The sequence below is a fragment of the Phacochoerus africanus genome, chromosome 2 (genome assembly GCF_016906955.1).
Source record: "Phacochoerus africanus isolate WHEZ1 chromosome 2, ROS_Pafr_v1, whole genome shotgun sequence".
Lineage (NCBI taxonomy): Eukaryota > Metazoa > Chordata > Mammalia > Artiodactyla > Suidae > Phacochoerus > Phacochoerus africanus.
In genome coordinates this window covers 27,322,488-27,345,469 of record NC_062545.1, presented here as the reverse complement: position 1 = coordinate 27,345,469, position 22,982 = coordinate 27,322,488, and the positions used below count along the sequence as shown (strand labels likewise).

The 22,982-nt window shown below is 43.0% G+C and overlaps 1 protein-coding gene across 1 annotated transcript in view; it reads right to left on the bottom strand.

Moving 5' to 3' along the window:
* Nucleotides 1-22,360, bottom strand: part of MAP3K5 (mitogen-activated protein kinase kinase kinase 5) — a 215,670-nt gene extending 193,310 nt beyond the window's left edge. The window contains exon 1 of the mRNA XM_047770111.1: nt 21,205-22,360. Within this exon, the coding sequence (XP_047626067.1) occupies nt 21,205-21,628 (424 nt within the window). The 5' untranslated portion in view covers nt 21,629-22,360. The remainder of the gene's footprint in view (nt 1-21,204) is intronic.
* Nucleotides 22,361-22,982: the final 622 nt, after the last annotated feature.

Sequence of the window (22,982 nt, the reverse complement as noted above, 5' to 3'; positions counted from 1 at the left end):
GTAAGACACCTAAAGTGTAAGGGGCAAAATAAAAAATAAATTGAACTTTATCAAAATTTAAAACTTTTGTGCTTCAAAGGATACTATCAAGAAAATGAAAAAAAAAAACACAAAATGGTAGAAAATATTTGCAAATCATATATCTGATAAGGGACTTATATGGAGACTACGTAAAGAACTATTACAACTCAACAATAAAAAGATGAATTTTAAAATGGGCAAAAGATATGAGGAGACAGTTCTCCAAAAAAGATATGCAGATGCCCATAAGCACATGTTCAACATCATTAGTCATTTGGAAAATGCAAGTCAAAACCACAAAGAGGTACCACTATTACCACCCACTAGAAAGGCTAGAATGAAAAAGACAGACCTAACACACACTGGTAAGGTTGGGTTTACACTGGAGTCCTCATTCATTGGTGGTGGTACAAGAATATGGTGTAGCCACTTTAGAAAATGTTTTAGTGGTTCTTCAAAAAGTTTAGTTAACATATGAACCAGCAATTCCACTCCTAGGTATACAATTAAGGGACTTGAAAACATATGCCCACCCCAAAACTTGTAAATAAATGTTCACTATAGATTTATTCACAGTAGTCAAAAACCTGAAACAACCCAAACGTCCATCAATTGATGAATAAGCAAAATATGTTATACACCCATATAATGGAACCGTGTTCAGCCAGAAAAAGGAATGAAATAGTGACACTTGGTTACAACATGGATGAAACTTGGAAACATTATGCAAAGCCAGTCACAAAATGCCACATGCTGTATGATTCCATTTATATGAACTATCTGAAAAAGCAAATTCATAGAGACCAAAAACAGTAGTTGCCAGGGGCTGGGGAGAAGAGGACATGGGGAGTGATGGCTAATGGGTACAGGGTTTATTTTTGAGGTGACAAAAACATGCTGGAATTAAATATGGATGATGGTTGCACACTTGGTGCGTCTACTAAAAACCACTGAATTAGACACTTTAAAAAGGCGAATTTTATGGTATAGGTTATATCCCAATTTTAAAAAGATTTTCAAAAATAGAAGAGAGAACTATACAGAAATGGGTTAGAGCAACAGTAAACAAACAAATGAAAAACAAATAGGAAACCAAAGAGTAAGACCAGCACCTGAGTATCCTGTGAGCAGAGACCATGTCCTAGCCGCCTTCTGTCTCCAAAGTCTGGCACATGACACAGACCCAACCAATGTTTACTGAATGAACGAATGTATGAATGAGTAAACAAATGAATAAGTGAGGCAAAAAAGGGACATCTGGAGCAGAGAGCTACTACCTACATCAATAATGCTAAGCACAACTATGTGCTACACTATAAGGAAAGTCAACGACTTTCATAAAATAAAAACTAAATGGCTGTGACTTAAGTTTGCTTCTTTCCCCAAAGGAAGGGGAGGCCATAGAGGGGATACTTTCCCTCCAAGAAATGGGCTGGGGGGCATTAGGTCAGGAAAGGAAAAAATCACTTATAGAAATAAGGGGTGCAGTTCAGACTGGCATGAACAAATACCATGTGCTATTTAAAGAAATATGTTGGAGTTCCCGTCGTGGTGCAGTGGTTAACAAATCCGACTAGGAACCATGAGGTCGTGGGTTCGATTCCTGGCCTTGTTCAGTGGGTTAAGGATCCGGCGTTGTCATGAGCTATGGTGTATGTCGCAGACACGGCTCGGATCTGGCACTGCTGTGGCTTTGGCGTAGGCCGGCAGCTACAGCTCCTGTTAGATCCCAGCCTGGGAACCTCCATATGCCTGGGGAGTGGCTCTAGAAAAGACACACACACACCCCCACAAAAACTAAAGAAACACGTTTATAAGTTTCATACAGCTCACAGGTTGTTTCCTTTTGCCAATCTTGGTACCTGGGGATACAGACACATTACTTTTCCTACATCGTTACGACAAAATTAATTCAAGATGGAGGAAGGAGTCAAGTGTGAAAAAATCTCCTGAACCTTCTAGAACAAAATACCAATGAATAATTCTCAGGTCTACACACGAAGCAAGAATCTACACTTCAAAGCAAAAGTTTAAGTCCCCAGTGACTTAGTTTGGACTATAAAAATGTGTCAGGCATTAGTATAAAATTAAACTAAACATCAAATTCAGGAAATAAGGTCATGCACTGAGGGAAATAAAGGATGGATATTCCTAATATGTATATAATTCATGATTATTTTGAAAGAATCTGGAGCAGGTTTCTGGTTTTGAAAATTGGGTGCCATTTCTCTAGGAACTAGAGAAAGGGATCAATTTCTGCAGGGAAATGAGTTTGAAGGTATCTGTCCAACCATACGCAGGTCTGGAGTATACATCGGATGGTGAAACCTATAGCTCTGGGGTCCTGAGCTAAAAAGATATAGTAAGGAGACATCTGACACCCCAAAAAAAGGCATTTCGTCCATTTCACATGGATGAAAGGAATGAAATCCAGCTGATCTCCCCGATCGTTGCTAGAAAACTGTACCACTACATCTTGCTCCTCTGATCTTTTTATTATTATGATTACCATCATTATTATTATCAAAGAAGATTCTGTACGGTCTTGACAACACAGTGGTTAAAAACATGTTCTCTTTGGAAACGCTATTTTAGAAAATTCAAGTTTCACCCTGAGAACTGATTTTCAAGACAAGTTTTTAAAAGATTTGACTTGGTAATGGTTTCCTATTATTAAAAAAAAAAAAGTGAGAGGGAGAAGGAAAGAAAGAAAGGAAGGAAGGAGGGAAGGAAGAGAGGCGAAAGGGAGGCGGAGGAGGAGGAAGAAAGAAAGACCTTGGTCCTTGGTAAAGTCATCCTTAGGTAAACGAAACTTTTCTAAGCATAGGTTTCTAAGGAAACGTGTTCCTTCCCCCTCCTACTCTGGTAAGGGTGACACAAAAGATTAACGGCATCACCAGAAACATCAACATCAACATCAGAAACAGGTATCCTTCATTGGATGCATACAAGACAAGGCTGCAAGAAGCTGATGCCAAGATAAGCCAGTAAAACAATAGTAACTAATCAGATAAGATTTTTTTTTTTTGAGAGGGTGGGAGCTTCTTTCTGAATGGACCAAGATTACCAATGAATGAGCCTGCCCCATCCTGAGAGCTCTTCAAAGTAATCCAGGGTTTATACCAGTAATGTAGTCAGAATAGCCTTCCATTTGGGAGTGGTTTGGAACCCAAGGTGAAGAAAGCCTAAAAAATAATGGGAGTTTAAAAAAAGGGGGGGGGGGGTGTTTCCACTGTAGGTTTACAAAGCAAGATGGCACGAAGCAAAAAGATCTCTTTTAAAGAATCGATCACTTTTACTTCTAAGTGGCCACTATTGTATGCAGTCAAGTGTTTCAGGTGCCTGAGGAAATTATAAAATCATTTTTGGTCCCAGTTCTTATTCTTGAGGTTTCAAAAGCCTGTGAAATCCAGCCACTGGAGAAAGAATGAAAAACGTCTCTAGCTGAACGATCCATTTTCTTAGCAAACACTTTCACTTCCTGAACAAGTCCTTCACTTCTGTAAACTGAGGTCTGCCAGTAAAGAACTCTCTACTTAAGCTGCATCAAATTTATCTAAGTTTCGGAATCTCGGAATCTCGTAAGGAAAAGCAACTCCACTTTTCACCTAATTAGAATGAGTGAGAAAACAAATACACGTAACAAAGGGTCATGCTCCGGAGTTCTTTCTGGAGGGAAGTGGCTGGGAATTTGTATTCCATGTTCCCACAGAAACAACATTAAATAACACCTGAGCCCACAAAGGCTTACTGATCTCATCCAGTCTCTGAGGCATAAACACTGCCAGGACCAGGCAAGGTCCCTCATCCCTGGAGCAGGGTGCGCTGCCTCCAGCAACTGCCTTTTCTTTCTGCTTCTGTCACCTACACATTTCTTTAAAGATACCTCTTCATTATCTGCCTCCCAGGTGTTCCCCAGCAATCACTCAAGACGCTATTCGGGAAAAGTAGCACCATCTACTCCTGAAGTTGCTCTGGCTAAAGTAATCAGGAGTTTTCTAATGTCTGAGTCCAGCGAGTTCTCTGAAACATTCGACCTTCCTGACTTCCGACAAGCCCTCTTTATGTTGCTTTCAACTAGCTCACTCTGTCTTTTTCTCTCTTTTCCACTCTCTGAATGTCCCCCGTCCACTGTCCTACCTCGTGACCGTTTCTCTTTCTCACTAGTTGATGCCATCTTTAAATGCTGGTGTTGTCTCAACTCCATCTTCTTTTTATTCTACCTCCCTCTTATGGGGAGACTTGCTTATTCTCATAATTTAAAACACCTGGCACAGGAGTTCCCATTGTGGCTCAGCAGAAATGAATCTTAGTCAGATTCCATGAGGATGCAGGTTTGATCCCTGGCCTTGCTCAGTGGGTTAAGGCTCCAGCATTGCTGTGGCTGTGGCGTAGGCCAGCAGCTACAGCTCCAATTCAACCCCCAGCCTGGGAATTTCCATAACTCATGTGTGGCCCTAAAAAGACAAAAAAACAAAAACAAAAACAATCACCCGGCACATAATGTGCTTTCACAGTTATACTTCAAAACCCAATTCAAATATCACCTCTGCAAAGCCTTAGCCAACCTCCTCCACACTTACTTCTTCCCCAGAAGAATCCTCTGTCAGAGTTCCCATCATGGTTCAGCAGTAACAAACTCAATTAGTATCCATGAGGATGTGGGTTCGATCCCTGGCCTTGCTCAGTAAGTTAAAGATCCAAAATTGCCGTGAGCTGTGATGTAGGTCGCAGACGTGGCTCGAGTTGCTGTGGCAGTGGCTGTGGCCTGAAGCTGCAGCTCCGATTTGACTCTTGGCCTAGGAATTTCCATATGTCACAGGTGCAGCCCTAAAAGCCAAAAAAAAAAAAAAAAGGAAGAAGAATCCTCTGTCACTTGTGTTCTCAAAGCATCTTATATACACCTCCAGCATAGCAATCAGCACAACCTGCTCATATTTATGGGCTGGTCTCCTGCCCCAGAATGTGCACCCCCTCAGTGAAGGGTCCATTTCACTGAAGTCTATTCTCTAAGCATCAGTAAGTGTGGCCACTTCATGATCAAGCACAGATCTATGGGTCGAGCACAGATACAAAAGGCCTGCGGGATGTCAAGTTCCATATAATGTGCTCTTTGCCACCTAGGAACTTAACTCACACTTAAGTAGAAAAAGCAGATAACAAAATCAATAACTAAACACAAGGAGGGGAAAAGGCAATATCCATTCACCCAATCCATCAAAAGATATCTAGTGCCTATTACATGCCAAGCACTGTATTAGGTAATAGAGATACAGGATAAACAAGACAGACAAGGAAAAGAGACATAGAATTATGCTTTAACAATCCTTTAAAGTATCTGAAACTGCTCCTTCTAGGTCAGACCTCTCTAACAAAGGATTTCTCATTGTCCTACATCATTAGACCTGACTTTTTTGGTTTTTCCTTCTCAGTCATTTCAATATGATGCAAGCCTTATGGACCAATAGCATTTTTTTTTTAAATCCCCTAAAGAATCAAGTAAACAAGTTAAGATGTGTTTAATGGCTTTTAGGAGGTTATTTTAAGAGGAAATAGACTAACATAAACATGCAGTAAAAAATTACACAGGTCTCAGAGAGACACCAAAAGATAGAAAGTTAAATAGTTCCACAATTATTCTTAGCTTAAACGAAAAAGAATGCAAAGCTCCAGTTCATAAATAACTATGCAATATGCTGGATTCAGGAAGGAATTTTCCTGGTGGCCACATATTAAGCACACGTTATGGCTCAAATGTTGGATAATACTTTCTTCTATAGCTAAAGAGGACAATTACAAGTCTTGAGAAGGTAACTCTCATAGACCAAATATAAAGTCATTAGAAGCGTATAAGCCAGTCCAAGCCTTAAGGGAGCTTCTTCTAGCATTTACACCAAGTCACTGAAAACTGAAAGCAGATTAGGGCCTTGGATTCTCCAATCACTGCTTTTTCTCTCCTTTAATGCTCTTAGAAAATCTTCTCAAATTAAGTTGGCTTATCCTCTGGCACAGAACTCTGTTTAGGGAACATGCTCTTGCTCCCCTGACAAACAAACCAAGGAGAACCAACCAAAAAGAGTGGAATTTGAAAAAAGAAAAATCAGGGCTGCTTCATACATCTGCCTCTGCAAACTTACTCTAACATGTCTAATGATATTTTCAAAGGAAAGCACACACCTAAAATAAAGGTGGCCTGGGAAAATGAAGGCATGACGATATATAAATGTCATTGCACAATTTTGCCTCAAAATTCCCAAGCAGTATCACAACTCAGTGCAACAGCTTTTGTGTCAACAACCCTCTTGTTTCTAAGGAGGATGTCTGGCCCTTCATGGGCTATTCCAGATTTAAAATGAATGGAGGAGTTCTTTGTTGGCCTAGTGGTTAAGGATCTGGCATAGTCACTGCTGTGGCAAGGGTTTGAGCCCTGGCCAGAGAACTTCCACCTGCCATGGGTGCAGCCAAAAAATAAAAATAAAAAATAAAAATGAATGGAGTTCCTGTCGTGGCTCAGTGGTAACAAACCAGACCAGTAACCATGAGGATGCAGATTCAATCCCTGGCCTCACTCAGTGGGTTAAGTATCCGGAGTTGCCATGAGCAGTAGTCACAGACATGGCTCAGATCCTGCATTGCTGTGGCTGCGGTGTAGCCTGGCAGCCACAGCTCCAATTCGACCCCCAGCCTGGGAACTTCTATAAGTCACACATGTGGCACTAAAAAAGGCAAAAAAAATAAAAATAAAAAATAGAATAATTTAAAAATTTAAAAATAAACAAAATTTTTAAAAATAAAAAAATGAATGGAAATAGGTAATAAGAATCTCCCAGCCTGAACAATCAAGAGATTATCCATCACAAAGAATGTTCACTATATATTTAATAAAATGAAATCTGCTTCTTTACTAAAACCTAACTAAATGCAGAGTCCTGCGCTCCATGAAGCTTGGAAACTGTGAAGTAGCACTTTCCAAAAAAGAAAAATATGTGCCAATGTTGGAGCCAAACCAGAGAGATACAGTAATATCTTAAGTTTAGTTCCAAGTGGCTAAGTGATTTGGCTGGCAGAGAAGAGAGTCACTCTCATGATATCAAGGTTTTACCTTCTCAAAGATTTCCTAAATGCACACTGAATGGTAGTCATAAATGTAACCATAAAACTCCATAGAAGTTACTTAAGCTCAACCATCTATAATTCTTGCCTGCCTTTTTTTTCTGACTTCTGTTGTCTTGAAGCATCTAAACTTTTAAACTTCCCATAAATTCAAGCAAGCCATACCCTAACCCTGCCATTAATGAACACTGATGAATATTTATACATTAGCAGCCTTTTTTTTTTTTTGTCTTTTTGCCATTTGCTGCAGCATATGGAGGTTCCCAGGCTAGGGGTCGAATCAGAGCTGTGGCTACCAGCCTACGCCAGAGCCACAGCATTGCGGGATCCGAGCCGAGTCTGCAACCTACACCACAGCTCACGGCAACGCTGGATCCTTAACCCACTGAGCAAGGCCAGGGATCAAACCTGCAACCTCATGGTTCCTAGTCAAATTCGTTAACCACTGAGCCACAATGGGAACTCCATTAGCAGCTTTTAAATGCTGCTGCAATTTGCCTTCTTAATTAGCATATCTTTGTATCTAACTCACTCTTCAAAAGAACTTTATATAGATCAGTGGAACAGGATAGAAAGCCCAGAATTAAACTCACACACCTACAGTCAACTAATCTATGACAAAGGAGGACAGAATATACAATGGAGAAAGGACAGCTTGTTCCATAAGTGGTGCTGGGAAAACTGGACGGCCACATGGAAAAGAATGAAATTAGAACACTCCCTAACACCACACACAAAAATAAACTCAAAATGGATTAAAGGCCTAGATATAAGACCAGACACTGTAAAACTCTTAGAGGAAAACATAGGCCAAACACTCTCTGACATAAACGACAGCAACATCTTCTCACATCCACCTCTTAGAATAATGACAGTAAAGACAAAAATAAACAAATGGGACCTAATCAAACTTAAAAGTTTCTGCACAGCAAAGGAAACCCTAAACAAAATGAAAAGACAACCCACAGATGGGAGAAAATCTTTGCAAGAGAATCAACTGACAAGGGATTCATCTCCAAAATTTATAAACACCTGCTGCCACTCCATACCAAAAAAAACAAACAACCCCATCAAAAAATGGGCAGAAGATCTAAACAGAAAACAATTCTCCAAAGATTACATACAGATGGCCAAAAAACATATGAAAAGATGTTCAACATCACTCATTATTAGAGAAATGCACATCAAAACCACTCTGAGGTACCACCTTACACCAGCCAGAATGGCCATCATCCAAAAGTCTGCAAACAAGAAGTGCTGGAGAGGGTGTGGAGGAAAAGGAACCCTAGTACACTGTTGGTGGGATTGTAAATTGGTGCAACCACTGTGGAAAATAGTATGGAGATGCCTCAGAAAACTAAAACTAGAACTACCACTGGATCCAGCAATCCCACTCCTGGGCATCTATCCAGAGAAAACCATGACTTGCAAAGACACATGTACTCCGGTGTTCATTGCAACACTCTTTTCAATAGCCAAGACATGGAAACAACCTAAATGTCCATCGACAGAGGAGTGGATCAGGAAGATGTGGTACATATACACAATGGAATATCACTCAGCCATTAAAAGGAAGGAAATAACAGCATTTTTAGCAACATGGATGAACCTAGAAATTATCATGCTGAGTTTAGTCAGCCACACAATGAGACACCAACATCAAATGCTTTCACTGACACGTGGTTTCTGAAAAAAGGACAGACTGAACTTCTTTGCAGAACAGATGCTGACTCACAGACATTGAAAATCTTATGGTCTCCAGAGGAGACAGTTTGGGGGGTGAGGGGATGTACTTAGGTTGTGGGATGGAAATCCTGTGAAATTGGATTGTGATGATCATTATACAACTACAGATGTGATAAATTCATTTGAGTAATAAAACAAATAAATAAATAAATCAACAAAAACAAACCAAAAAAATGAACTTTGTGAAACAGTGTTTGTGATAAGCATGATTTTTGTCACTTATACCTTAGTGTGACATAAATCAATCAAAATAAATACTTATGACCAAGTGTGCCACTCATTTGACTACATGTCAGATAGACTAGTAAACGCTCTACCAAAATACTGCTGGAAATTAAATGTTAAGTCAGAAGCATAGCTGACTATGCAAAGATTTCATATTACTGACAACCCTTAATTTGAGACTTTGGAAACAAAACAAAGATCTGCAGGTCGACATTCTAATAAACACAGCAAGATCAGTCCTTGGGTAACCCACTCATGTGTCATGGTTAATGATTAAATAAATGTTTGACACTACTGAATTTATAAAGGAAAGAAGAGTCCGGGACTCTGTTAAGAGTCTAGGCTGGCATTTCCTTTCCAACTTTATTTCAGGTTTACCAACTGCCAAGTGTACTTTAAGCACATAAACTACCGGCAGCTCTAAGTTGCTGGGCAAGAAAAGTTAAGCCAACTATTCTTATAACTCACGTGCAAGCTACAGCACTGTTCTCGAATTTCACTAGGCCAAGCCAAGCAACTTAACACCCCAACCCTGTTTTGCAACTAACACACACACATACACACACTAAGAGATATGTTCAATTTTAAAGCCAGCCTCTGCCCGTCTACATAGTCTAGAAACCTCTTCTTACTCTGTTTACTACACGAATAGTAAACAGTAAACTGACTAAGGGTTAGTTTGGAAAAACTAAAATCCTACTGTCCAGATCTAAAGATCTGAATTTTCACTGGATCTACCAAAGCTAGTTTCCCAAAACCAAGTTCCAAAAATCTAGAAATTGCCTTGGTAGAGATATATACATCAACTGCATGTGGGTGACTCAAAAATAATTAGAAACGTTATGTAAAGTATACATTCATAATCTGGCTTTGAAACGTCAACGGCAATCTAGACTTCAACCTTAGTCATTTTTATGTATCCCATAATACAGATATGGTTCTGCATCAACACTAAGACATGCCTGCCATTCATGTCCCATTATCTAAATGGAATTTTGTTTGTTTATTACTCTCATTCTGGCCCAGCCATCAATAACCTAGCATTCAAGTTGACTATTTTCTGTCAACTAAAGATCAGACACACACCCAGGTGTCAGCAACAAGCAAACAATACAATTTTATTATGGACTATAGGCCTAAGGAATACTAAATTGATATTACACTGTTGGCATGTCAAAATTGCCTAAAATAGCCTAGATTTCTTTCACAACCTGAAAGATAAATACAAGAGAATTTAAATACAGATCAGGAGTTCCTGTCGTGGCTCAGTGGTTAATGAATCCGACTAGGAATCATGAGGTTTTGGGTTCGATCCCTGGCCTTGCTCCGTGGATTAAGGATCCAGCATTGCTGTGAACTGTGGTCTAGGTGGAAGATGTGGCTTGGATCCCATGTTGCTGTGGCTCTGGTGCAGGCCGGCGATTATAGCTCCGATTAGACTCCTAGCCTGGGAACCTCCATATGCTGCAGGTGTAGCCCTAAAAAGACAAAAGACAAAAATAAATAAATAAATACAGATCAAATCCCACTACTATATATATTTCACATATATATATAAAAGACTCTAAGTCTCAGGTAATAACGCCACTTGTTTCTATTATAATAACCCCTTGAAGTAAATTTAATGAGATTTTGTCAATATTTATAAAAGACTTTAAAAGCTTGTAATAAAATCTGGGTATTTATTTAAATAATTTCCAACGTGATACTGACTTGATGTAAAAATGAAGAGCCTAATGCATAATTTACAAGCGTGTAAGATTTTTATTTTCAATGCATTTTCATATCTATTCTAACAGTGATGAACACTGTTCTCACGTGGACAGTTCAATGAAATCACCCACATTCTGAAGTCCTTAAAAAAATTCCCTGGGATTGTTCACTTATTCATTACTTAGAGCATTACCTTGCAGTAGTAGGCTCCCAATAATTATTTATTAAATTGTTTGATTCAGTAAACAGACTGTAAGATCATAAAAGGCAGAAACTGCACTCAACCTAATTTTGCGCTGACCTTAGGAAGAAATCTTGCAGATTTTAAGCAGTCAACAAATATCCACGAATGAGAAAACTGTAACCATGGAATTAATGATAATCTAAATGTTCTCAAAGAGAAAGTTTATGTCTAGGAGACAGGAGAGCATAAAAGAAAAAGACTCTGGAATCAGACAGTCTGAGGTTCAAAACTTGGTTCTGACCCTTAGCGGTCAAGTGGCACTGGGAAAGTGGATCACTCTGCAGGGTCTCGGTTTCCCCACGTGTAAAACAGATCCACTGACGTTATCTGCCTCATAAAGCCACTTTAAAGATTGAATAAGATTAGGCATGTAGGCTGATTGGCACAGTACCTGGCACACAGTAACACATCATGTTCATTTGGGTGTGACTCGCCTTAGATTGCAAGAGATCAAAGTAATATGTTTGGCATGTGGAGTTTTATAGCAATTTGCCAGCCCTCCAAAATATTATAAGCATTGTTTTTTCCAAAAAGTAAACCAATTTGGGAGTTCCCATCGTGGCACAGCGGAAATGAATCTGACTAGTATCCATGAGGATGCAGTTTGATCCCTGCCCTTGCTCAGTGTGTTAAGGATCCATGTTGCCGTGAGCTGTGGTGTAGGTCACAGACATGGCTTGGATCTGACGTTGCTATGGCTGTGGTGTAGGCCGGCAGCTGTAGCTCTGATTGGACCCCTACCTGAGAACCTCCATATGCTGCAAGTGCAGCCCTAAAAAGCAAAAAAAAAAGGAAACCTATTTGGAGTGGTCTAGACTACTGAAATTAGTAGTGAGATGAGAGATCTCATCTGGTGAGATGACGACTTCCCAGAATATGAAAAAGCTGGGTTTGCAGATGCTGTAGGCAACACCCTGGTGTATTTCTGACTAGGTTCTAGTCAAGCCACCCTCTGGGAACTGATTTTTTTTTTTTTAATAAGCACCTTTGATTGGGCTTCTAGTGATAAAACCATTTTACAATGCTTTGGGAATAGATATTAAGTTGTATAAAACAGATAATCATGCAAAAACCACTTGTCCACAGCAATGCAAATGAATGGTGTGTGGTAAAGATACAATTGATTTCTACTCTGTAGTAAAGACTCTAACATTTATACTTACAGACTCGCCTCACAGAACTTTAGTCAATTTTGCATCTATCGGCAAATTCATTACAGCGTTCCTGATTGTGTGTGTGTGTGTGTGTGTGTGTGTGTAATAGTTGCTTTTCAAATTCCTCTTTGAATTGATTTTAATGACTTACTGGTTTTCTCCTCACAGTAATCCTACCATCATGGACCAAGATATTAGAATGGATCCTCTTAAACAGCACATGTATTTTGAAATGGTTTTCACGACAGAGCAAAGTGTGGTACACGGGGGGAAACACCTGGATTATTTGGAAGTTGGAAGACAGAGGTTTGACTCCCTACCCAACCAACGGATTTATTCTGGCCAAGTCACATCACCTCTCCAAGAAGTTCCTTCAATTGTGAAATACAGATAATTACATTGCCACATCTATTTATTTTCTGGAGCAAATAAGATGATCAAAAGAGGACCATAGAAGACTTGGCTCGAGCACAGTGCTTTGGGGATTCGACTACAGCAGCTCAGGTCACTGCGGAGGTGTGGGTTCAATCCCCAGCCTGGCACAGTGAGTTAAAGGATCCAGCACTGCCACAGCTGTGGCTTAGGTTGCAGCTGTAGCTCAGATTCAATCCCTGGCCGGGAACTGCCATTATGTCACAGGTGCAGCCATAACATTAAAAAAAAAAAATAAAAGGACTCCATTGCATGGAACAATATACATTTACATTATCATTCTGATCCAGCCACATGAAATTACCTATGCCCCAGTGTGACCAAATTATAAATTGGAAAATACCCAACTGGAGGTAAGATCTGTCTCAGCCCCTGGACAGTAGGAATCATACGTCTAGTCATGGTTGCCTAGCTCTAAACTTATTATTTGTCACAATAATAAACATATTAGAGGAGTTCCTGTTGTGGCTCAGCAGTAACGAACCCGACTAGGATCCATGAGGATGTGGGTTTGATTCCTAGCCTTGCTCAATGGGTTAAGGATCTGGCCTTGCCATGAGCTGTAGTACAGGTTGCAGACGTGGCTTGGATCCTGCGTTGCTGTGGTATATGCTGGCAGCTGCAGCTCCAATTCAACCCCTAGCCTGGGCACTTCTATATACCATGGGTGAGGCTCTAAAAAGCAAAATAAGAATAATAATAAACATATTATAAAATTTGAATATGATATTAAGAGGTATTTGACATGTGACAGTCTGGGTTTACATAATTCTTTTGGGATGATTTTTAAATAAGAAATAGGGATAGCTAAGATTTTTTAAGAAGGGCAAATCCTCTGGCTTAGGCAAATACTTGGTTTTATATGATTTAGAGTCAACAGACAGATGGCTTGACATCTACTGATAATTCGCTAGGGTTGCTCCCATCCACGCTTCTCTTTCTTGAGAGTTCTTAGAAGAGACTGAAAGTGTTGGAAAATACTAATAAAATTAGTCACAGCCACTTTTAGAGTCTTGCTGAACAAAGGAATATAACTTCCTTCCCGTATGAATCATACACCGAAGGCGATTGCTTTCCCCATTGTCGATCACCTACTGTAACAGAAAAGGTTTGCTTGTCATGGAATGTTTACTGCTACCTTGCGTAAGCAACTTCTGAGACATTTAAGTTACACAGATCTGCTGTGCTATGATTTGCAGCAGGAGATGCTATTAACATTTAAGTTTTCTCTCCTCCTTTCTGCGTCCCCTAAAAAATTGCCACAATGTAGCCTGGGTTCTCCCTCTTTTAGTTTTTATGTTTTCTGTAGGGAAAAAAAAATATATAAAATAAAACTCAAATAAGATGTAAGTACTCACTTTTTAAATTTTTTGGGATAATTAGACAACTTTACAAGTCGCCTTTGTCTCATACCCTTTCTCCTTCTCCAGTAATCTGACACGTATTTTGATGAATTTCTTGAGTCAATATCTCCAGCCAGAGAGAAAAGCCAATATACTAAAGCAGCTAAAGAAGTCAATGTATTAGAATCATCAGTAGATTTTTCAATAATTTAAAATCCTGCCTTGCTTTTCTACTTTTATGTCGCTATTAAAATTTCCAAATCTAATTTTGCTCCCAGAATATAAGGGGTAACTTTCTTAAACACAGCCGGTTTCCCCACTTATCTACATCCAAATGATGGGAAAGTGAGTCTGTTTTCTTCAAGATATACCTTCCCCAAGGCGGTTGGTTTCTTCCTGATACTCACAGAGCTTTGGATCCTGCATCTGCCCACTTCTACCTCATTTCCCACATTCTCAACTCTCATCTTGCCCCAGGCAGAGTAGGCTGCTGTCTGAAGGGACGACTTGGGGCAACAACTTGGAAAGAAAGCAGAACCAGTTGGTACCTGTTGGTGGAGAATTGCACATTTGTTGGGCTTTGCGCCCGTCCGTCTCCCTCTGCTCCACAAGGAAGCGGTGAACCAATTTTCTCCTGCAAACCAGAAACAGGAACTGAACGGGCCTCTAACCAGGTCTCCAAAACAGGAAGCAGGGGACAGTCCCTGTAGCTACCAGAGGGGAACTGACTTGTAGCAGAGAACTCCCGGAGGGGTAGCACTGGCCAAGGCCACTGGTCGGACAAGGCCAGTGTATTTATAATTAGGAGCCTCACCTAGAGGTGGAACCCACTTGAACTACCAACTGATGAATAGCTTAAGCAGACCAAAGGACAGCAAGCTGAGGCAAGAGGCCAGGATCCCAGGAGCTGGAAACAGGACGAGTGGTAAGAACCTGTAGTTGAACATTTGGGATAAGAAACTAGGTGCTCTAAAAACAAATTTATTTCTGTGTTTTGGAGATTTCTTTGTGGCATTGCTTTTTCCCAGTTTTCTAGTAAAGGTCTTCTTTGGGAAAATATAACCTTGCCTCCAAGAAAGCAAGAGAAAGTACAGGGCTCTGGGCTCAGAGCAGATGGGCAATGACATGCCAGCATCAAAGTCAAAAACGCAGATGGAAAACATGAGAGGAGCTCCACTGGGATATTTTTCTAAAAATCCTTTCCTAAACTTTTTCCTTATGAGTTTGCTCTTTTGAAAATTTTGCTAAGGCTTGTTTCCTGGACAAAGAAGCAGTGACTGGAAGTGGGAAGGGGCTGGAAAGTGGTTAAGACCAGAGGTTTTCAAATACCCCTCTCGTGACTGGTATGATAAGGTTTTCATCCATCGTGGTGAAATGGGGAAAATAACAACAAATAATGTGTTTTTCCATATGTTCACTATACCAAAAAGCTATTGTTTATTCTAAGGTTATACCTACCCTAATTCAACATAAAAATGTTTTTTATTTTTAAGAAATGGTGGCAGTAGCTGGCTGATTGTCAAGTTTTCTTTTTCTTTTTTTTTCTTTTTGCCTTTTCTAGGGCTGCTCCCTAGAAAAGGATCCGAGCTGAGTCTGTGACCTACACCACAGCTCATGGCAACGCCGGATCCTTAACCCACTGAGCAAGGCCAGGGAACGAACCCGAAACCTCATGGTTCCTAGTCGGATTTGTTAACCACTGAGCCACGACGGGAACTCCTTTTTCTGTCTTTATAATATCCTTACTTGGAAAATAAACCGTTGACAAACATATGTCAGTCTTCTGATTTTATTACACCAGTTCATGGAACCATTTCGTTTGGGAAATACTGACTCCACCCACTCCCTCCAAGTATATAAGCTGGTGTAGAGGAAAACCACTGGATTGAAAAGTAAAAAATGCAGAAGCGGGCTGGAAGAGTCTCAGGGACTTCTCAGTCTGGGGCAGACAGGAGACAAAGGTTATGTTTGTTCATTTGTGTTTAATCAAATGAGATTGGAAGGCCTAAGGAGCTAAGCTGGAGGCAGGGGAAACCAAACCCAGAAAGTTCAGTGACGTGGCCCAAATGGGAAACTTTTATTACGGGTCCAAGTAGAATGAGAACATAATACAGATGAAAATGTAAAGACTAAATTCTGAAAATTTCAACCTGCACATGTTTCCTTCCTGTCACCCACTGCTGCTACTAGGTTAAAGGCTGAGCAAGAGATTGCAATCAGCAGCGAGCCTGACTAAGAGCAAGGCCAGGCCATGTAATGGCTGGGGGCAAGGAAAGGGGAAACAGGCAGCCATCCAACCCTGAGCCCCCTGAGAGGGAGCAAGGTGCCTCTGAGCAGAGCACTGATCCTGGGTCTTACATCAGTGGGAAGTCAAGGGCCAAAGAGGTTTGGAGGAGACAAAGGTGAAAGTGCTCATGGATCCCCTGCTGGCATAGCTTCTTCCTTCACTGGGCATCCTTCTTCCTCCCGCCCCTCCCAGCAGCCTCCCAATCCTTCCTTCACCCTGTACCTCACCATCCACTCATCACTACCCATAGTCCCTCCTCTCATCACTACGCATCCAAAGTGATGCTCCTACATCCAGCCAATATGCTACCAGAGCTAATGAACACAAACGTTCCTGATTCTAACAAAGGGGAAGATGTCTTTAAAGACCTGGTTTTAGGTTGGCAGGAATATAATTTTCCTGAGTGTTTAAATAGATGAGTGGGTTTCACACTTCAAGTACACTGACTCAACAAAGATCCTTTATAGACCAGACCCAAATCTAACCACCATCTATACCAATGTTTCTAAGCAAAATAGTGCTGGAGTTTCATGGTGGTGCAGCAGGTTAAGGATCCACCACTGGGTCACGGCTGTGGTGCAGGTTCGATCCCTGGCCCGGGAACGTTCACATGCCGTGAGCATGGTGAAAAAAATAAGAAAGATAAAGGGTGCTCCTGGTTCTAAGCAGCAATCTTAAATCATTTAGCCTGAATGAAAGAACATGATTTCTTCATGGTTCAGTTTTCTTATAAGCACAGTAGAGAAATAATAAAGCCCATTCTAGCTATACTTCACAAAATTAATGTTCATTTTTCTAAAAAAAATTCTGAGATCCTGCCAGTTGGGGTCGGTCTACCTGAATGGAGTCACTCTGTATCACTAATATCTGTACCACTGACTTTTTTTTGGGGAGGGCACACCCCAGGCATGTGAAGGTTCCCAGGCTAGGGGTCGAATCCGAGCTACAGCTGCTGGCTTATGCCACAGCCACAGCCATGCCAGATCCAAGCTGTGTCTTCAACCTATGCCATAGCTCATGGAAACTTGGATCCTTAACCCACTGAGTGAGGTCAGTGATCGAACCTGCATCCTCATGGATATTAGTCCAATTGGTTTCTGCTGTGCCACATTGGGAACACCTCTATCTCTGACATCTGTATCACTGACACCTCTTAGCTTTTAAAGAAATTTACCACCCAGGGGGCTGGAAAGGGGTGTTGTTAGCTTGGCAAGTGCCATCTCTGAGTGATAGTCTTGTATATGTAAGTACAATGAATTTCCATACAGTCTTTGATAGAACAATAGTGTCTTCTCAGAATGAGAATGAGAGAATGAAAACTGCAGTCAAAGAACAAACTCAATTATAGTTAAATGATAATCAAATAGGGAAAGTCAGTGAAAACCTTTACCTGCAACCTATTCTTTAGAAAGGCCCCAGTACACATAGATAGCAGTAAAAGTGTAACCCAGCGCTCTTACTCATTCCATTAGATTGAGCTATTCAAACACCAACATCCCCTTTTAAATGTCGAGGGCCTTGTTAGGTCCTCTTTGCTTACTGTTCTGATCTCAGGTGAGGGGTCACCTCTGAACCATCCCCAGCCAGTTTCATTCCAGAGACTATTTCCTGGAAGCTCAAAGCATTCTCTGAGGACCCTCAGAACCAGAATTTGAATTTGTGCTTCTCAGCGACCCTGGGCTCCTGGAGGTGGCAAACAGTTCACTCATCTCTATGGACTGAATGATTCCTTTTGAAATCAGTGCTGATATTATTTTAGTTTTTCTTTGTAGGGCCACACCTGTGGCATATGGGCGTTCCAGGCTAGAGGTGGAAACAGAGCTGCAGCTGCTGCCCTACGCTACAGCTGTAGAAATGCAGGATCTGAACCACAGCTTTTGGCAATGCTAGATCCCTTAACCCACTGAGAGAGGCCAGGGATCAAACCCGAATTCTCATGGACACTGGGTCGGGTTCTTAACCTGCTGAGCCACAACAGGAACTCCAGAACTGTTATAATTTTAAATTATAGAATTTGAGGGCTGGAAGGAATCTGAGAGACCAATTATTACAACCCTCCACTCTTCTCTGAGCTTTTAAATGACCTGCGCCAAATGAGAAAAGAAAAACAGGACCAGAATCTCCTATTGAAACTCCTATTTAGATGCTCTGTCCTAGCACGCCCTGCTGCTTTGCCTTGGCAAACACAGGATAACATGAGGGAATCTCAGAAATTTAGTTCAATTTCCCCCTCGACTTTTCATCCCTGGTCGATTTTATAAGCTGCTGAAGGAGACAAGGAGCCTTGCTCATAATGACGTGGTTCAGAGCAGAACCAGGATGAAAACTCAGCTTGAACTTGAGGGACGACGTTCTTCCCAATTTAACGTAATGATTCAACTTTCAAGTGGAGGTAGGATATAGAGCCAAGGTCAGCCTGGGGCCAAAACCTGGCTAGGCCTGTTTTTATAAGGCTTGCAAGCTGAGAATGGTTTTTACATTTTCAAAGGGGGGGGGGGGAGGCAAGGGGAGAGAATATTTTGTGAATTATATGAAATTTAAATTTCAGTGTCCATTAAGAAAGTTTTATTGGAAAACAGCCATGATTATTTGTTTAGGTCCCATTTATGGCCCCTCTTGGGTAACACCTGCAGAGTTGAGGACTTGTGACAAGAGACCTCCTGCAAAGTTGAAAACAGGTACCAATTGGCCCTTTAGAGAAAAATTCGCTGAACCCTGGGAGAGGACGGAGCCAGTGCTCTCTTAGGAATCAGAAGTAAAGTTCTACTACTATCCAACTTGGCAGCCCTCAGTTTAGAAAAACAAAGGGTGTGGACAAAACTGATGCCATCTTCATTCTGTCACATCTTCAACATCTTCACGCTGAATGAGAGAGCTCAGAGTTCATGTCTGCCACATAGGCAGGCGTGAAACTGGGGCTGCCCAGGTTGAACAAACAGTGAGATGGGACCGAGCTGGCCTCCCAGAGCATGTCCTCTGCACTATACCACATTGCACCTAGATGGCTCATAAGGTCCCTACCAGCTCTCTGTACGTCACATGATTTTGACACGTCCCTCTCTTGATTCTGAGAATAAATCAGATCGGATAAACGGAGGGAGCAAGGTCAAAGCAGGACCTTTTAGAGTCAGACACCTGAAGTGGAATCTTGCCAGTTATTACCTATGACCCTGCACCAGTGATGAATCCCTTAGTTTTCTCATCTAAGAAGAATGGTAAGAATTTCATTGGTTTCCTCACCTAAGAAGAATGGTAAGTACTTCCTTGGTATTCTCATCTAAGAAGGATGGTATGTACGTCCTTCGTAGGCTTGTTTGGAAGATTAAATGAGATACAGTTCAAAGGTCTGGTCCCTTCTAATCTTTCTCTCTCCCTTTCCCAGAGACTGCAGTTGGAGAATAAACAGTACATAAGCTTTGATAGAAAGCTCTTTCAAATTAGCTTAGAGTTTAAGATTTTTTTTAGAGAGCCCTATAAAAATACCCAATCTATCAGTGCAATAAAAATAGGCTCAGTATCTCATTGGGCGTTTTCCTCACATATCTTTCAGTTCTTTGAAGTGTCTTCCAAATTACAATCCAAAAATAAGAGTGCCGTAATTTTTAGAAAAGCTATGTTTATCTAATTTTTATAGCAAGCCACATAAGGAACCAAGCTATAATATATGATACTCATGTCTAGTTATGAAACCCAAAATGGTAAAATATACCAGAACCAGAAAGTCCTAGTTTATTTAGTCTGGCTTCCTTAACATGAAGTTCTTGTTCTTAAAATATTCAGCTTGGCTAAATTCCCAAACTGACAAAGGCTACTTCAGGTGTTTTCAAAAGACTGAAGAGAATCAGAACTGAAAACAAGATTGGAATATAAAACCTTCTATGTGATCAGACATGCAAGAACCTTATTGTTCGAAACCACTATTAAATCAAACTTTACGCCCACATGTCTTAAAAAAATACACACAGAGTCTCAACATTGGTTATACAGGGTGCTAAAGGTTAATTTCAATAACATGCTTTTATCTCTAACATTTGCTAACAAATCGCTAGAATTACAATGACACTTGCTGAAATCTGTGACAATTGGAAAAGATTTTTTTTTTCATGAATTATCCTAGCAATCACTTTAATGGCCAATCTAATCTTTGTCATTAAAGCACCCTATCAGTGTTTTAAACGGTGTTAAATTATATACGTCCCAGCTCATCAGGGGTAATGAAAAACAGACCCCAGTTCTTTCATGGAAATCCTAACAAAGTTACCACACAAGTTTAGTGTAAGTTACAAGATTGCTTTTAGAAGTCATTTCTTGAAAATTCGAATTGCTAAGACTACGGGAAAGCAGGCCCCTAAACTTAGGGCAGAGTTGGGAAGATCATTACGTAACATGTAAATTCACATGGATCCACTCTGCCTGCAGCTGGCCGAGTGGCCGAAGTCATGATTTCTGTCCTCTCAAAAGTACACAGAAAAAAATGAGGACATCATCTAAAACAGTCATAGGTATATATAGAAGGAAAATGTGGGCCAAACCTAACATAAGAGAGACCAAAACAGTGAATCGTGACGGACTGATGGGGGCAAGTATCTCACACTGCAGAAGAACAGAAGTTCTTTGACAGGACCACGCGCACCTCAGGGCTCCAGCGCGGGCCGGGGTTGGGTCATTCAGACTCTCGCACAAAGACACACAGGCTCTTGCACCCGCATACACTCTCCCAAGAGCGGCGAACGAGCGCCCAGAGCAGGCATGCAGCGACGCTCGTTGCCCTTAAGGTGGGGCAAGAAGTAAATAAGTAGGAAGCACGATTGCTGCTCAGAAATTGTTTTTTCCTGCTGCCCCGCAAAACACATTTCTCCCCCTGTGGCAGCCGGGGGGGGGAATAACCCCGGACTGCAGAGGATGGGGAAGGGGTTGCACACGCACCTGCATTGTAAAAACGGTCCAGCACCGTGGTTTCCCCAAAGTCCAGTTTCCCAAAATGTAGGGTCTCCAGGGCAGCGCCCACCGCCTCGCACGCCTCCCGTAGGCACTGCAGGGCCTCACTCTCGGCCACCACCAGCTGCCCCTGGCTCGCTTCGTTGATGACATATGCCACCGTGGTCCGTCGACCGCCTCCGCCACCAGAGTTGCCCCGGCATCGGGTGGTGCTGCTCGCGGACGTGGTACTAGGACACCCGGTGCCAGGGGCGGCGGCACTCTCCACGTTCCAGAAGCTGCCCGGTGGCGGCGGTGGCAGCTGGCTCTCCTCGCCCTCGGCCACCGCCGCCGCTCCTCCCCTCCGGCAACTGCCGCCCTCGACGAAGGGTGGCACGGAGAAAGTGATGCCCTCACCCGCCTCCGCGTTCATCTCTCCCGGCCGGGTTGTCGCGGCAGCGGCGTCGCCCGCCCAGCCGCACCGTCTGGCCAGCCACAGCTCGGGGCTGCTCCGCGCGCGTCGGGCTAAGCAGCTGCCATCCCGTGTCGCGCCTTCCGCCCCGCGCCGCCGCCTCCTCTCCGGCGCCCTCTCCCCCGAAGGGACGCCGCTGCCCGGCGGCGGCTCGCCCCTCCTCGGCGCCTCCGTGGCCACGCCGCTCGCCCGCTGCAGGGTGTAGAGTACAAGGGGTGGGGAGGCCGGGTTGAGCGGGAAGGGACAGCGCTTCCTTTTCTTGGCCGGCGGACAAGTCGACTGGCGAACCTGCGCGGCGGTGCGGCTCAAGGGCGCCGCTCTCGGGGTGCGGTGCGTCCTGGCCACCCAGAGCGCGGTCCCGGCTCCTTCCGTGCCAGCCGCTCTGGGATGGTCCGGGGAGGGCGCCCTCTGGGTGGGGAGCTACCTGGCCAGCACCTTACTGGCGGGCAGGCTCCCTGGACTGCGTCCCGGAACAGCGGCCGCGGCCGCCGAAAGGATCCGCCCCCTTCCTCGGCGGCAGCTCCCCTTCATCGGCTCTATTTCCTCCTCCTTCCCTGGCCCCGTTTCTCTTCCGATCGCCGCGGCGGCTCCGTCCCAGCACCAGCCTGGCTGCTCGAGTCTGGCCGCTCCTCGCAGCCGCTCTGCGTGTCGGCCACCGGCTTCTTGCCGCCCACTCGTCGCGGCACCGAAAGTCAGGGCCCGCCCCGGGGGAGGGCGCTGCTGGGAAGCTCGGCCCGGACGCAACCGACCGCACCACGGCTCCCGGACCTCAGCCCAGCCCCGAGCACCACGCGGGGCTAAGGTTCTCCGCCGTCACCCACCAGGACCCCACTCAAGAAGACCTAGAGTAGGCAAAATTCCGGAGCGCACGCGATAGCAGGATGGCGCAAAAGTCTCTCTTGCGAATACTCGGGAGGCATTTGCAGCGTTCCCCGTGGCCCCAGCGCCCCCTGCCGGCATCGATCGATAGCGCGGTCGGGTCCGCGTGCGGCGCTGCCGGGACTAGCGCAGCGCTGAGGCCCGCGTTGCGCAAGGCGGGAGGTCTAGCAGCTGGGCCTGAACTGGCAGGCGGTTTATTGGTGACAGTGGCCCTCCGGAAGTGGCCTGGTAGGTAAATTTATAGGGTCTGCGCTTAGTGCTTTTCATTTTCAAATTTTCAATAGCTCTGCTGTCATTAATGAGTAATTGATTAGCTCCAACTGCTGAACAACGTAATATTCCCATCTGGGTCTTAAAATTTCCCGCAATGCAACGCCTACTTACTTGAGATAGAAAACCTGTTCTATACTCGACTTGGCAAATCATCATCCACCAG